This window comes from Epinephelus fuscoguttatus, linkage group LG23 (assembly GCF_011397635.1).
Source record: "Epinephelus fuscoguttatus linkage group LG23, E.fuscoguttatus.final_Chr_v1".
NCBI classification, from domain to species: domain Eukaryota; kingdom Metazoa; phylum Chordata; class Actinopteri; order Perciformes; family Serranidae; genus Epinephelus; species Epinephelus fuscoguttatus.
Genome location: NC_064774.1, coordinates 23650922 through 23667155, shown reverse-complemented (window position 1 = coordinate 23667155; position 16234 = coordinate 23650922). Strand labels below are relative to the sequence as shown.

The 16234-nt window shown below is 42.4% G+C and overlaps 1 protein-coding gene across 1 annotated transcript; it reads left to right on the top strand.

Annotated features, from left to right (window-relative positions):
* Positions 1 to 424: 424 nt before the first annotated feature.
* Positions 425 to 15381, top strand: sepsecs (Sep (O-phosphoserine) tRNA:Sec (selenocysteine) tRNA synthase). Its single transcript, XM_049567934.1, has 12 exons — positions 425 to 538; positions 4500 to 4615; positions 4702 to 4856; positions 5089 to 5207; positions 6698 to 6856; positions 7075 to 7228; positions 7318 to 7420; positions 7543 to 7672; positions 7987 to 8078; positions 9938 to 10031; positions 10213 to 10303; positions 12426 to 15381. The coding sequence occupies exons 2-12, from the start codon at positions 4502 to 4504 to the stop codon at positions 12688 to 12690; spliced, it is 1476 nt and encodes a 491-aa protein (XP_049423891.1). The 5' UTR covers positions 425 to 538; positions 4500 to 4501; the 3' UTR covers positions 12691 to 15381.
* The last annotated feature ends 853 nt before the right edge of the window (positions 15382 to 16234 follow it).

Sequence of the window (16234 nt, the reverse complement as noted above, 5' to 3'; positions counted from 1 at the left end):
CAAGGCGAGGCATTGTGTTGAAACAATCCAAAGATAAGCAGCAGCACTGGGATCAGGGATCAGTTCAAAATAGAGTGGGCATTGTAAGAAATAGAAAGGAGTAGGTAATAATGACTATATGACATTACACTTCACATTACAGAGAATCATCCGATCGATGTTCATCAACATTGTGAGGCACTACAAACTGTTGAAGGAAATATATCAGGCATAAAAGACATGATGGAAGACATGGAAAAATTAAGGCTAACAGTAACAGGATGAAGAGCATGGTAAAGGTGTATCTTTGGTCAGCTTCCTAAAGAAAACAGGTCTGGTGGGAAACTCTGGCCAACACTGTAGGAGCTGACTAACTCCAGCAGATGGCAGTGTTGCTACGCTGAGAATGTAAGCTACCGTTAACCCCAGAGAAGAAGAAGAAGAGCTCCGCCCCTTCCAAGCTACTGTCGCCTCCTGTCTGTTTCCATGTGTGTTTGGTAGTTTGGAGGCGGGTTGACAGTGTGTGAAACACGGGAGAGACTCACAGGAAAGCTGTGAGGTAAGAAGATATAACAACTGTCATTTCCCAAAGCAGCCCTGTTGGACCTGTGCGCTCTTGTTCCCCGCGTGAAAACATTAGCTTAACTTAGCAGAGCTGCTAGCTGCTTTGCTAACAGATACACCTCGAGTTAGGCGGTTATCATGTTGTAACCGTGCCCACAACTAACTTTATCACGTGCTGACTTGTGTACAACTTTTGTGGTCGGTAAGAAGTTGGTTAACATAAGTGAAACACGAAGTGTCCCTTTGGTTTGTGCTTTTCTTTGGTGTTCTGCTGGCTAAGGAAGATTGGGTAACATTAGCAGATAGACATGCAGCGTTTGCGTGGTGTAGGACTTTGTGCATCCTAGCCTCACAGAGATTGGAAGTATATTTTACAGGAGTGTCCTGGCTTGCTGTAGACCTTTTTTTCAGAGATATTTGGTGTTTCTCAAAGTCAAGGACCCACCCCTGGTAGGACAGGTCCTTTGTAGCATTTAGTGAACATGCTAAGTGTCCCCAGGTGTGCGTCATTAACCCTCAGTAGACTGTGAGGGTTTCAGGTACTGTGGTAATTTTGGCACTCTCTAATGTTGAACAAGTCACATGACTTTTAGGGAGACTATATTTCTGGATTATACTTAAAATACAGGTGGGTTATATGAAACTTTTGTAAAAAGTAGTTTCAGAATTCTGCCAAAATGTGTAAAACAACATGACATTACAATTATTTCTTCGATTAGTCGACTAATCATTTTATTGAAAAATGTTGAAAAATGTCGGTCTGTCTCTCCCAAACCCCAAAATGATGTCATCTAATCTCTTGTGTCTTACTCACGCCAAAGGGTTTTAGTTCACCGTCATGGGAGTGTGTAAAGCTGCCAATATTTGAATGTAAGAAGCTGCAGTAAGAGTATTTTGGGGTACTTTTATAGTACTTTTCTAAGAAAAATGACTCAAACTGATTAGTCAACTACTAAAATATTCACCAATTATTTTAACAGTCGATTAGTCATCGATTAGTTGACTAATCGTTGCAGCCCTAGTGTTAGGAATGTTTGAAGCGTCAGGACTTTAATCTGTTCCAGTAATAAAATGGCTATGGCAGGATAATTAAATGGCTATCTAAAAATGCTCTTCACAGGTGAGGCCAGGTAAAGCCCCCCTCACACACACATATCCACATCCACACCCTAATCCCTTTTTTAGTTTGTTGGTTAGTAGCAGATTATTTCAAGCACATAAGTAGCACATAAACTAAATAATCACACAGTAGTAGACAGGCGTAAAGAAAAGGTTACTAAAGGAAGCATGAAAACTGAAAGAACATATAAAGATTTCATTTATGTCCAAAAAGTAGTGGGAAGGAAGATTCACACTCTAATCACTTGTCAGATGATATAGACCTTCTGTGGCATTGCTTTAAATCACCACACCTGTTACAGTATATATACAGACTCACACTGTGATTCCAAAATGTTCCAGATTTTATACATGTATCACCACACACTCAGCTACAATAATCAGAAAAGCAGATCTGATCTGATGAGCTGCATTGCTCTGAAACACCAGACTGTGCCGATTGCACGTTATACCACCAAATATGTTCACTGCAAAACAAATGAGTGGTGCTTTGACCTGCAGGATATTCCAATGTGTTTACTGTGGCTGTTCTCATAACAATTCCCCAGAAAATACACCAACTGAAACCAAAAGAATGAGAGCAGTTATCGTGGTGTTATCATGTGAATAGTGGGTGGACACTTAACATGATATCAGTGCTGTGACTGATTCATTAGAAATGTTTTGTTAAGATATTTCCGGACCCCACCCACAAGTAACAGCTAATAGACGACATCCAATTCAGATAAGTAGTGTTGGAAAAAATTGTGGCCCGCAAACTGGAAATCACATTCATATTTTTTGGTTCTGCCATCAGAATATCCGGGAAGTGGGAATGACATCACCTCCGAGTTGACAACAGTTTTTGCATTCTCGTTGACAATGGTGGACAAGTCATAAAAAAACATGGACGCCTGCAAGAAAGTCTTGTTGCCCTTGCACTTTCGGAGTATAGACAGCTTCAAAACCATCATGCACTCCAACTGATGAACGCCGCAGATGAGGCTGACCTAATGTAAAACAAATAAGATAAAATTGCTATAAACAGTACTTTAGCAGAGTGTTTACTCGCTGTGTATGTGACCGGCAGCCATCTTGGATTCGTAAGTCGGGGTTGATGCGGCTGCTCCGAGTTTCCGAGTTGGAAATCCGATCTCAGGGTGCGTTCAAGTTTAAACTTCCGACTGGGAACTGGGAATTTCCGACCTCCGAGTACAAAATGAACGCACCATCAGCTCCAGCAAATCATGCGCAAAGAATTGTGGGTACTTTACACCCTCTGAGGATACACACATGCATCCTTGAAAATTCCCTGAATCTCTGTCCTCGGTAGAATTTGAAGAATCCTTGACATTGGACCAATCCGTAGGCGGGATATGATGACATAGCGTCCTTGGAATTCAGCCATTTAAGGACCCCACATTGACTTTGAGAAACCCCTATTGTGACATGTTATAGTAGGAAAAGCACAGGTGTGTTCAGTAACATTGATGATAGCTACGTTCCACTTGTATTAGGGGAACCCCTGGTATTGTGCAAGCTGTGACACTTAATGGAGCATAGCCATTGTTACTGTTAATCAATTTCACCTGTGCTTCTCCTACTATGACAAGTCTCCTGTGATAACGTGACATTTCAAAGAACCAAAGAATCTTGAGAGGTTTTCTCGGTTTTCGCGCTCATGCTTTCTACAGACGTTTTTATTTGAGTATATCATAGCAGACATGTCTGTTCAATGATGGGGATGAAAGGAATTTAAGATGTTTAACCCTCTGAGACCCACATAGAGCCTTTTTGTCTTTTTGAGGGGGATCTGTATGAGTAGATTGCAGGCCAACAATATAAGGCACATAGAAGTGGTATTTACATTCTCTGAAAGCTGGGAACCAGAACACTAATGTGAGATGCAGCCAAGCACTGTGTGTCAAGTTTTTCGAATCATAAATATGTAATAAACATTTTATTTGGTGAGGCACTTATGAAAACATTTTAAATTTAGAGTGTATATGGGCTTTAAACATTATGATGGAAGCCTGTGATGGCAATTCCCATGCTCAATTATGTCTCATACATTGTTGCAGCAATTTTGGGGTTGATATAATTTGTTACACAGTGTTTGCACTAAAATTTAAGCATATTTACTGACACAAGAATCGCTAAAAATGGTAGAAACTCTTCCAAAATACCACATTAAGACACAAAACCCTGTGATTTGGTATCAGCAACTTTGCACATTTGGAGATTTCTGTAAGAACTGTATTTTCGGTGATAGCATGGCAAGTATTTCTGTTCTGGAAACTGCTGAGAAAGTAAAAATTGTAAAGTTTCATGAGGCTCAGATTATCCCAGAGGTCACAATAGGGCCTATTACACAGTGATGTCCATCTTAAAGAAATTGTCTAGCTACAGTGAAATGGCCACTGTGGGGACTAACATCATCAGACATGATTAAAGCAGGGCTCATTGAATCCACAAGGGTCTCAGCTTTACAGTCATAGCTAGTTTATGCAATTCTAAGACTGTTTAGGGACCTCAGTGTGCAGAAATATTCAAATGCAGTAGACAGAAATAACACATGTGTACTGCATGCAAAAAACTGCATGTGACGAGCATAAAGTGGGCATGTCTTGCAAAGTGGAGTTTTGTGGGCACCCACAGAACCCATTTTCATTCAGATATCTCAAGGTGAGAGTTCAAGGGACCCCTGTGACATGGCCAAACTTTGTTATCCTTCTTATTTTCTGCAGTCCGAGACATGCTTCTGAACTGAAACATTATATATGTGTGCACAATGCATAAACAAGAAAAGTACCCGATGGTTGTCAGCTAATGCTAACATAAAGCTGTTTGTTTGACAGAGATGAACAGTGAAAATTTCAGCCTGAGTGAGAGGATAGTGTCGGCCTCCTACATTCGACAGGGGAGCCAGGCTCGTCGTGGCCATGAGCAGCTCATCAGACACTTACTGGAGCAGGTGAAGTCTACAGCTGTCTGCATGTCTCCTCAAGGTCACTGCATTAACCGCAGATTCATTCACTTTTTATATTGTGCATGTTGCAGGGTAAGTGTCCAGAGGAGGGATGGAGTGAGAGCACCATCGAGCTCTTCCTGAATGAGCTGGCTGTGATGGACAGCAATAACTTTCTCGGTAACTGTGGCGTCGGAGAGAGGGAAGGCCGCGTGGCATCCAGCCTTGTGGCAAGACGACATTACAGGTTCAAGCTTGGCATTAACTTTATACTCTACATGATGTCGTATTCAGTCAAATCAGCAAACAGCTGAAGGTCCCGTTCTATCGGTCGGGCTCTAATCAACATATTATTGAAGCATACTCCAAAGTCTGAGTCACACAAATCAGTGGTAGTGAGCAGTGTTAGATTTGAGGATTCTCAGAGTTTAGGAAGTTATTTAACGGTTCCTGTTGTGACATTCAGCTGTTTTATGTAGGTTGATCCATGGCATAGGACGGTCAGGTGACATAGCTGCTATTCAGCCCAAAGCTGCAGGGTCCAGTCTGCTGAACAAGCTGACCAACTCAGTGGTGTTGGACATCTTAAAGCTCTCAGGTGTGTATATGCTATTATTATTTACTTTGCAAGAACACTCAATATTTGTGCCAAATAATGTTTTTATCGACCAAAAGATGTGTTTTGACTACATTTTCCTTAATGCAACTTGATAGCACCTATCACGAGACCCTCTCTGCCTCCTAAATGACCTCCAGTTTGTAACATAGGCCAAGTATTATGTCACTATTCCCTCTAACTTGTAGCTGTTTTTTCATTATCTTTTGAATTTAATATGAATTATGGAACCATTTTTGTCAACGTTTGTTTCCCCCATTTTGTACAATAAATTATTGTTTAAAGTTTCAACAAGTTTCTTTTGGAGTGCAAGACACAAGTGTGTTTTGAAAACGACCGTGGATTGTCACCTGCTCAACGCATCAGTACCTTCGGATGCTGTGACAGTAATAGCCAATAATGTCAAAATATCATTTTAGATTTAACAGACGATCGCTGCTGCCCGACCTGCAGGTCCATTTGCGGGTTCCGTGGGTTATGGGTCGACCCGGGCATCACTACTCAGCTCAGTCTATAATACTGTACACAACAGTAAGGCTACAGACATTATATTCTATTCAGGCCGGCAGAACCAGCAGCGCATCGGCTCTACAGTGCACGGCACTGCTGATTAACCATTTTATTGCAGCACAGAGGGTCTGCCAGCAACCAATTACTTGCAGAGGCTTCCTACAACTTGTTTCAACGGTTCTGATTTAATCAGAAGACAAATTAAACAGGATGACTAGCCAATGTGAAAAAGAAAAAGAAAGAAAAAGAAAGCATAGAATAATGTACTGAAGGAGACTGTTGCGCCATCACATTTTTTTGTGGTTTGAGAGCAAAGATCCGGTCGCCACTGTGCAAAACTCCGCAATACAATTAGGTCAGAAAACCCCCCCGGAGTCCTCAGAGAATTGTTGTGTTTTCATTACCTTAGAATAAGCCATTTATATCCACATAGGGGTCGGGGTCCTCGTCTATAGAGATCGCCATGTTGCACCGCCATGTTTCTGCAGCAGCCCAGAACAGACAAACCAAACACGGGCTCTAGATAGGGCCATTCATGTTTTAGCATTAGCCACAGTTGTGATGAGAGCGTCGGAAAAACTGTTTGGGGGAGGAAGAGACCTCTTTGGGTAATTGGTGTCCCGGTAAAAAGCCTTCTGAACCTCTGGATCCTAAGTTATCAGAGATAAAAGGTGAGCACGCATTAGCAGGTGCTGGGCTAGTGGCTTGCCTCCGACATGCCAGTCAGTGTTGGAGAAATACTGATTTGTGACATGAAACTGCTTCATTCAGTGTTTTTAAATCACCGGTTCTGTTTATTTTGGAGAGAAAGAGACCCCTGTGGGCAGTTCAGCTCATGGTAAAAACTGGTCTGTTTGTTTTGAGAGGACGAGACCTCTGCAGATAATTCGGTGGAGAGACATACACTTAACTTTGTGTGTAATAACACACAATAAGCATTCTTTGTTCCCTTTGGATAACAGGTGTCCGGAGTGTGGCGAGCTGCTTTGTAGTTCCCATGGCAACAGGAATGAGCTTGACGCTGTGCTTCCTAACCCTTCGTCACCGAAGACCCAAGGCTCGCTACATCATTTGGCCTCGCATCGACCAGAAGTCCTGTTTCAAAGCCATGATCACAGCAGGTGATAATGACATCAGCGTCCGATGCCCTGTCGCCCTCACATCCTGCTCACACACTGGATTGGTGTCAGAAATATGATAGTAGACAGCGATTTCTTTTTGGGGGGGGGGGGGGGGATCTCTCTGAAGTAGGGCCTTGTAAAGTTTCTGTTGTATTACTAGACACAATCACACCTGAGGGCTTTCACTGCATCTTGCTCATCTCTGACTGTTCTAACAGGCTTTGAGCCAGTGGTGGTGGAGAACGTTCTTGAGGACGACGAGTTGCGGACAGACTTGGAAGCAGTTGAGCGCAAGATCGAAGAGCTCGGAGCCGAGAACATCCTGTGCGTTCACTCGACAACGTCCTGCTTTGCCCCGCGGGTCCCTGACAGGTAAAATGAAAAGCGCGGACACGGCGTCTCACATCTGCCACAGCGTGCTCGCATTAATCATTCACTGTCATTATCATCTTGTCTTTCAGGCTCGAGGAGCTGGCCGCCATGTGTGCCAGTCATAACATTCCCCACATAGTTAACAATGCATACGGAGTACAGTCGTCCAAGTGCATGCATCTTATACAACAGGTGGGTATCTGTCACTCCCAATCCCATCTCGTATTCATAGGTGTCTTTACTGTCATCATCTGTCCTTCACTCATTGGTGGCAGATATGTTTGCTTAGTTGTCTCTTGGCCGGCTCTCCTCAGGGGGCTCGTGTCGGAAGAATTGATGCCTTTGTGCAAAGCTTGGACAAGAACTTCATGGTTCCAGTAGGTGGCGCCATTATTGCAGGTTTTGATGAGTCCTTCATACAAGAGATAAGCAAGATGTACCCAGGTGGGTAATAACAGTACTGTGGCTCAGCTGCATAAAGTGAGATAATGGAGGTAAAATGTGAAATACCAGATAAGTGCATGTGTTTGATTTAATTTTCTTCTTTTCTTTTTACTTTTCCTTCTTTTGTTTTATTGCAATTGTAATCTCCATATGACTCGTACATTCAGATCTACACTATGTTAAGTACGATGACTTTAGGACATACATGAGATGCAAGGCGTGAATATTTATTCCTTTAATTATTTTTGCACACAGCAGATTCTCTTGTTTTTATTGCTGCTTAATAAAGTCACGTGTTTGCCCTCTCTGTCCAGGTCGCGCATCGGCCTCACCTTCCCTCGACGTCCTCATTACCCTTCTAACTCTGGGTGCCAGCGGCTACAAGAAACTCCTATCAGAAAGAAAGGTGAGAGCACTCACGCATCACCTTTTTAAATATAGCTTGTCACATACTTCAGATGGGCTGTGATATCTGCAGGATGCCTCCAGATGGTGTGATCAGAACAGTATGGATCGGTACAAAAACACTGCAGCAACGTCAGGCTGAATATGTTTCTGTGCGTGCTGTGTCAACATCTTTCCTCCAAAGACTCAAACGAGCAGCTTACATAAGTTGTATTGAATTGCAGGGGATCACATGCTATGACTGCGTGTGTGTGTAGCTCTTTACCTGCACACTGACTGAGGAATGAGACTTTCAACTTGAGCGAGCAATGAGCTTTGTAGAGGGAGGAGTACGCTATAGGAAGATAAAATTGATCCAGAAGTTTCAGAAAACATCCCCTGGTGGCTCCCTGCTTTAAAGCAGACTTGCTCACAATGCAGCATCCCCCTCTTCAAATGGTAGGCACTGCAGCATTCTCACACCTCTAAACTGCTGTACCATAGGCGTACTGTAAATGTACTGGACTAAATCTGTTTCTATTGATGCTCAGACCTCGTACAGATACAGACATTAGTCTTGTTTAATCTTTAAAAATTGAAAGAGGACATTTTTCAGAAGGAACCTCAGATGGATTACATCTAGTTTTATAACATGCTCTGTAAGTAAATTTAGCAATCATTATAAACTGTATCTCAACTTAAAAATGACACTCTTACAAGATGGCATTCAACACCCCGAATGAAATCTGTGTAAAAACCGACTGAAATATACATCTAGGAAATACCTCTGGCCTCTCGCATGACCCGATGCCATCAAGGCTTATTGATTCCTCTTGGTCCACATCATGCATATTTAATGTACAGGACCAGTTTTCCATAGTGTCTGCAGAAGTGAGTGATTTCCTCACACCCCCCCCATGGGGTCAAAAGCTTTAAATAATTCAGACATTTCATCTGTTAATGTTCATTTACAGCCTCATGTAATCATTCGAAAAGTGTCTAGATGTTGCAAAGAACCAGCCGATGATGTGTGCTTTTTGGTTCGGACGGGCTTTAGTCATCACACACGCACTTATTGTCTGCAGAGACGTAGCCGTGCACTCTCTCCACCACTTGCACCCCTCCTCTCCAGGGTTGATAAAGTCACCCATTGTTAGTGGAGAACAAGGGACACTTAGAGACACTTGACATCATTGAAAGGCTGTTTGTGTTTGACTCATGACAGAGAAAATATTTTCCTTCTTGATGCTTTCAAATTAGGAAAGTATGAGTCAGCAGAGTACGCACTAGACACACACACATACACACACACACATACACCCACTGTTGCAGAGAGCAGATCCTTTAATGTGCAGTGCTTCACTGGGGAATCTTAGCCCGCAACAAAAACACTGCGATTTGTTGTAGTGCAGCTCTTCCCCGCCAGGCCCGGGGCTCCTAACACCTGTGTACGTTGCCCTTATTCTGTTTCCGCACACTCTGAACCAAACACACTTTGTCAGCATATTTTAAACATGTTGATCTTAAAGTCTCAGGATAAAAGCACGTGTTCCGCCTCTCCTGCACCTGTAATTGATCCCAGAGGTGGATGTGTGACGGGAGTGAAGATCCTGGCCAGAGAGGGAAAGGAAGTGGACACATTGCTTGTGTTGATGCAGAGAAGGAAACACACACAGTTAGGAAGGGGGAAGGGAAGGGAGGGGTTTGAACATGGACCGGCCTGCCTGCAGGTAAATCTGCTTGATTAGCAATAAAACCAAGGCTGCTGCTGCTAAAATAAGAAAGGAGCATTGTGTGTCTATTTATAGTTCCTTCGCATGGCCCCTGCTCTCGCTAGTTCTGTCTCTCCATGCGTCTTCTCTGTGTGTGCATGTCCTGCAGGAGATTTATTTGTTCCTGGCTCAGGAGCTGAAGAGTCTAGCCTCTGCACACGGGGAGAGATTGCTTCACACCCCACATAACCCCATTTCACTGGGTAAGCACAATGCACTGGCTGCAGACCAGCACATCTACAAGCTGTTTTAATGTATTTTGGTTTATTTTGGGAGTGTTTTGAGTGGTGAAAGTCACATTTCTGACCCTATATTAGTCTTAAGTCTTGTACATTTCATGTAAATTTGTGTATGTGTGTTGGGTGTGGCACCTCTTTCCTCCAGCCATGTCTCTGGATGGTCTCCAGGCTGGGAGCGACAAGGCGGTGACTCAGCTGGGCTCCATGTTGTTCACGCGGCAAGTGTCAGGAGCCAGGTATGAAAACTTTGAAGGGCCACAATCTGGCCTGTAAATGGAAACATGGTGGGGAATAAAAAAAACAAACAGGAGAATAAGGAGGCGCCTGTGTTCATGTGTGTTTTGAGTAGAGAGTCCATCTGTTATAAAATTAAAAAATGGGTTTGTGTGTGTCCTCGAAAATGTGTGGATGAATTGTGCGTTGCCAGACAAAATGGCCAGTGGAAGTCAGTAATCAGCCAGATGGATCTGCTGAATCTGGTTGAGCAGAAACTACTTTAGATGATTAGACTGCCCATCCTATCAGAGCTGCATCCTAATTTAACCTGATGTTTCCATTACGATCCGCAGAGCTCTGTCGTCTCCACCGAGACAGCAGGCACAAGCAGTGACAGCCATGTTCTCGCTCCCACTGGTGGTGTTATTCCTTAGCAGGCAGGAGGAGGATTTGCCAGTCCTTCATTGTTTCCTTCTGCCTCAGTCGCACCAAAATGCTTTCTGCCATTTGTTTTTTCCCTTTTTCCTTTCAATGGTTTTTGACCAAGCATGGAAGCCCATCTAAATATTTTAAATATCCTGAATGAATGATTTATTTATGTCATTGTGTCATGCATGTTTTGTGTTGTTCAGATTTTAAAAGCATCAAAGAAATAGCCTCACTTCCGTCCTCACTCTTGATTTCTTTCAAGCGAGCATTTTCCCATGGTCAGAGCACAGCGCTTCCTCAAATCTTTTATCCTTGTATCTCAGTAGCATACACAATGAGATGCAGCGACTTTATAGATCCATGCTTCAATGACACACACTGTTTCTACTTTATCGCAGGATATGATGCATGTTTATTACAAGAAGTGATTCAGCGATTACCACGATTACCGTGCGAGGGAGCTGGCTGTTTTCACATCAGCCATGAGCTATACAACATATTAACGGAGATCTACATCTTATTACAATGCATTTCTCAACCGTAATGGTCTCTCTCATCCCCGTAGTCCTAATAGCTTGCCAGTAATTGATTTCACATTAAAGTGAGTCTAAACTGTGCTGACGGTGGGGAAACCCTGCCAAATTTCAGCAGCATGTGTATTGTTTACAGTATACCAACTGCAGCTCAAAAGTTGACCTGTTTCTCACTTCAGATATCCACATCTGAAACACTTAAAGGTTGCAATACGTTCATAGTAAAGCATCATTCCTCTCATTTCTGCTTCTATGAGTTTGTAAAGGACACTTTTTTTTAACTTGCAGTAGCTGAATTGTGAGGTAAAGCTGTCATGTGAGGATCTTGAAGCTCTAATGACACAATGAATCACATGCTAACTGCTAATGGTTACCTGGCCAGATGGGAAGCCATCAAGCCGGGCCAAGTATGATCTCCATTAAAGGAATTTGCACTTTAAAACCACTATAATCAATATTAACAGTGCAGTTCTGCACTCTGCGATTCCCCCTGCATCTTTCAGCTTATTGTTACGGTTTGCCGGTTGACTCTTACGGCTTTCATAGTGTTTTCGGCAGCTGCAACAGTTAGCTGTTTTCAGCAATAAAATCCTACTGTACTCCACCTGCCCAGCACCAAATGGAGCTAAGGAACATATTGGAGCGTTTAGCAGCTAAAGTGCCAGACCTTTTCCTCAGGAGGTGGAGACCAAAATGTAGCAAATACGAGAGTGAATAATTCAACACAGAAATATTAAGCATTTCCAGTGAAATATACATCACATATGACATTAACAGTAACGTTTTCTGTATAAGTGAGGAAAGATCATCAAAAATTCTTGCAAGTACCACTTTATGGTTTCCCACACGTTAGATGTGATAGACAGGAGGCACAGAGTTGTGGGTGATGGGGCTGTTGGTGAAAGCAAAATAATGCAGCACTTCTAATTAGACTAGTTAGATAGTTAGAAAACGTTTAGTTTAGTGTAGTAAATGTTTTAATTGAATGCCTAGGCTGCTGCCTTCACTGCAGTTAATTTGTCCCCTTTTTTGTTTAAATATTAGTTGTTATATTTCAAGTGAGTAACTCAGGCCTTAGCAAGGTCATAGTTTTTAAAGGTAAGAAACTGTAGTTGTGTCCCAGCAGGTCAAATAATCATTATTCTGCCACATTATCCTTGTTTTTCACCCATGTCTCTAGGGTGATACCACTGGGCAAGGAGCAGACCGTAAGCGGACACACGTTTCGCGGCTTCATGTCGCACTCTGAGGCATACCCCTGTCCTTATCTCAATGCCGCCGCAGCTGTGGGTATCACTCGAGAAGATGTGACACTGTGCGTCAAAAGGCTTGACAAGTGCCTGAAGACCCTGAAGAAAGAGGGAGACAGCAGGAAAAGTAGTTCGCCAGTGCTTCCACAGAGCCAGGAGGGCACTAATGGAGAGGCACTGACTGAGCTGAAGTAACTTTAACGGGAAGTGTAGACGAAGTGAGTTCTAGTTAGTTTGAGCCCTCTGCTGCCTGAACTTTCCTCTCACTGTGATTTGAACTCACCTATGGATTATCAATCCAGATTTTGTTATCAGGTCAAAGACTCGAGCTCAGCAGCAACAGCTGGCGATGAAACTGCGTGCAGGATTACAAACAAAGTGACACGAGCTGATGTCACTGATTAATTCCCTCCTCTGTGAAGCTAATTAGTAGATACTGTAAGGACACAAGCTGCATACAAATGTTCCTCGGGAGCATATGGTCGTTCACCACTGATCTGTAGTTAGACCAAAGCGTTGGATTGTTGTCTGTATATGCTGAAAATGTTTCGTTAAATGGATAATGGATCAACCATTTACATGGCATGTACTTTCTGTGTGTTATGTCTCCTAATTAAACCCATCTTAAGTCTCCGCAGTGCAGTTATGGGATTACATATTCTGCACACCATCCAGTTTTACAGTTTGAAATCAATGCTGGAATATAATTAAGTGTGTTTCCTCTTTTTTTGTTTGCTAACATCAGGCAGACACATGGCTATCTATATTTGGGAACACATTATGCTTTTCCACCATATTGATATGTGAAACAATATAGCTTTATAATGTAGTATGTTGTGCCGTGTCTTCTGCAGTGTGATGTAATGTGATACAAAGCTGCTGAGCCATTATCTGCACTCCATTTGAACCCAGTGTATTGAATTAGCTCATTTACTTTCAGGCTGTGAAAGCGATCGCAGGGTACAGATAATCAATGAAGTACACCAAACGCGGATGACTCTTGTGTTTAGGAAAGGTTCACTGAACCTCAACTTTATGTTGCATTAAAGGGATAGTTTGGGTTTTTTAAGCCCCACTACAAAAAATCCAAACTATCTGTTGAACAATTTAAGAGATGGGGAGTCAGGTGTTAAACTATTACTGTTATACAGCATTTGGATTTCAGTCATCTTCACTAGGGGAATTGATCGTCAGTCAGGTTTTCTTGCGTCTTTTGTCTCATTCCCCCCGCTCTCCAGTCTCAGTCATTAGAAAGCAGAGCAAGTAGTGCCCCGAGGCACAAAAATAGACTCCTACTAAAGCCTCACTGACTGATGACTAATCTATATTTCGATACTTAACTGTCCAAGTTCTTCCTGTGCCCTCCCCTTCATGTGCTGCAAATTATCAAGGTTGCTTGTTAGAAAGCTTGGGGCATGTAAAGTAGATGCTGCTGCATGCTCTGGAGTTGAGACACTCAGCTCGGGTTGGGTACAGCAAAGTATTATGCATGTTGTTTTTGTAACTGCAGTTGGATGCATGTATAGCAATAGCAACAGCACAACCAATCCACCCAGCAGCCTGTGAGAGTGGACTGGAGTCAGATAGATACTGCGAGGGTGCTGTATCAGCACACTTTGACTGTTCCCAGGCTGTACTGAACCATTAACGAAATATAGTGGAAAAACACTGTGACGGCTCTGGTACAGTGCCGCACTCACATAACAGCTATTCTCTTGATGTTGGCTTCTTTTGTCGCAGCAAATCTTGCATCAGCTTTGGTCGGAATTAAGAAATAATCAGCTGTGGATGATGTGTCTGACAGATTCAGCATATGGAACATTTGGTTTACATGAACAGAGCTCACTGCCTCAGGAAAAAAAAATAATTCTCTTCTCTTTGCCATCACCAGTTTGAGAGGTTTCCCCATCTTTTGCTGAGGTTGCAGAGACGCCGTGGGGAACCAAGAGCATCAGACCCGCTTTTTTTGTGCCTCTCCTCCCCTATTGATCAAGTGTGCTGCAGTGTGTAAATCAGAAAAGGTCTGCCACTGAAAATCTTGCACACAGCATCCAGTTATCGGTGCATCAGATGCCAAGTGTTGCAATAACGAAACAGCCCAGGTAAAAATAAAATGGTCAAAATTATATGATGAAACTTGGCAAAAGACACTCGCAGCCTCTTGTTCCCCTCAAACCCCAATGATTGTTTACCTCCATTCCTCCTCAACAAAACAGACTGCCTGAAAATATTCCTCCTAAGTCTGCTCTCACACACTAAATCATAAGTGTAAGTACCCCAGGGATGCTGCTGGATGACAAATGGCCCCTTGCTCCAGGCTCTCAGCAGCTGCCAGGTAGAGTTTGGCAATGATGAAGTGCCATAGTGGCACAAACAGGGCCACAGATTAACCAAATTGTTACCAAAGGGGCCACAGTTTACCAAACCAGCAAGGGTCATGGATTACCAGACTGGGAGCAGTAGTGACATCGGGCCTGGCTGGTACAACAACACTGGCCTTCTCCGCTTCTTACTAAGAGAATGAGTATTGACCTGGCTCTGCTTTTAAGAGTCACTTGAAATAGCCAATCAAATAAATTGTCAGTAATTACTTAATTGTTAAGAATCCACAAAACATATATAATTATATGTATATTTTAAGTTAATTTTATTTGTATGGAATCTCTAACATATCTAGTAGAAGTTAACATGTCAACAACAATCTTCTATGTTTGTTGCATGTAAGTAGGAATAAAATAATGTATAAAAATGGCTTCAATGGAAACAAACGCACTCATTTAGCACCACACTGACAAATGCAGACTGAAGATGCAGTGAAACATTGTCAGCTCTGTTCTGGACTGCTTTGAACCCTTAATAAATGCAAATAAATTAATGAATTTCAAACATGTAATGTTCAATCTTGATTATCTAGCAGCCAGTTAAGAGCTGCTATTCTTCCTCTGCGCTCTGAAAGTGAGTGACATTTTCTTTAGTATGAAACATATATGGTGATAATTTAAGAATGTCAATTTGTACACGAAATGACTCGATAAAACCCTGAAATATTGTGGTGTACAGATGATCGGGAACTGGAATTTTTTTCTCTCGTAAGTCTGTAAAAGAAGCTCAGTGGATCATTTCATACATTACATTACATCATACATTGTTGTAGACTGACAATGAAGGTTTGACAACTTCAACAATTATGTGTTTTTTCTTCCTTTTTTAGTGGTATTGTTTTAAAGTGTTTCTTTAAATAGGTAGTTTCAGATAGCAATATTTTTTTTAGATTTATTTTATTTTTTAAATTTTTTTAAGAACTATCTGGGGCTCCCTTGCATATGTCACATGTCATTTTTTATCTTTTGTTTTTAACGAATAGGTTTTATTCTTACGTTTTCAAACAGTAGTAACAGTGTCTACCTTTCACTAAAGTCCCGAATTCCACTTCTAGCAGTCTTAAAAAAATATTTGTGGCTGCAGATGTCCCCACATATCCTGTCAGTGTATACTCTGACTGCAGATGCAGCCACTGGGATGATCACTGTATCCAGCTGAAGAGCCCCAGCAGCTGAGCAGAGGCGCTGTCCATGGTGCTGCAGTTATGCGCCTCTCGGATCCTTAGTATGGAGGAGGGGTACTGTACAGCTGACTGTGTTTAAATTCCCCTCAGTAACAGTATATCACTTCCTCTCTGGTCACACAGGCTGGCTTCATAAAGAGACTGCCTTTGATTGTGTGTCAGAAATAACCGAGA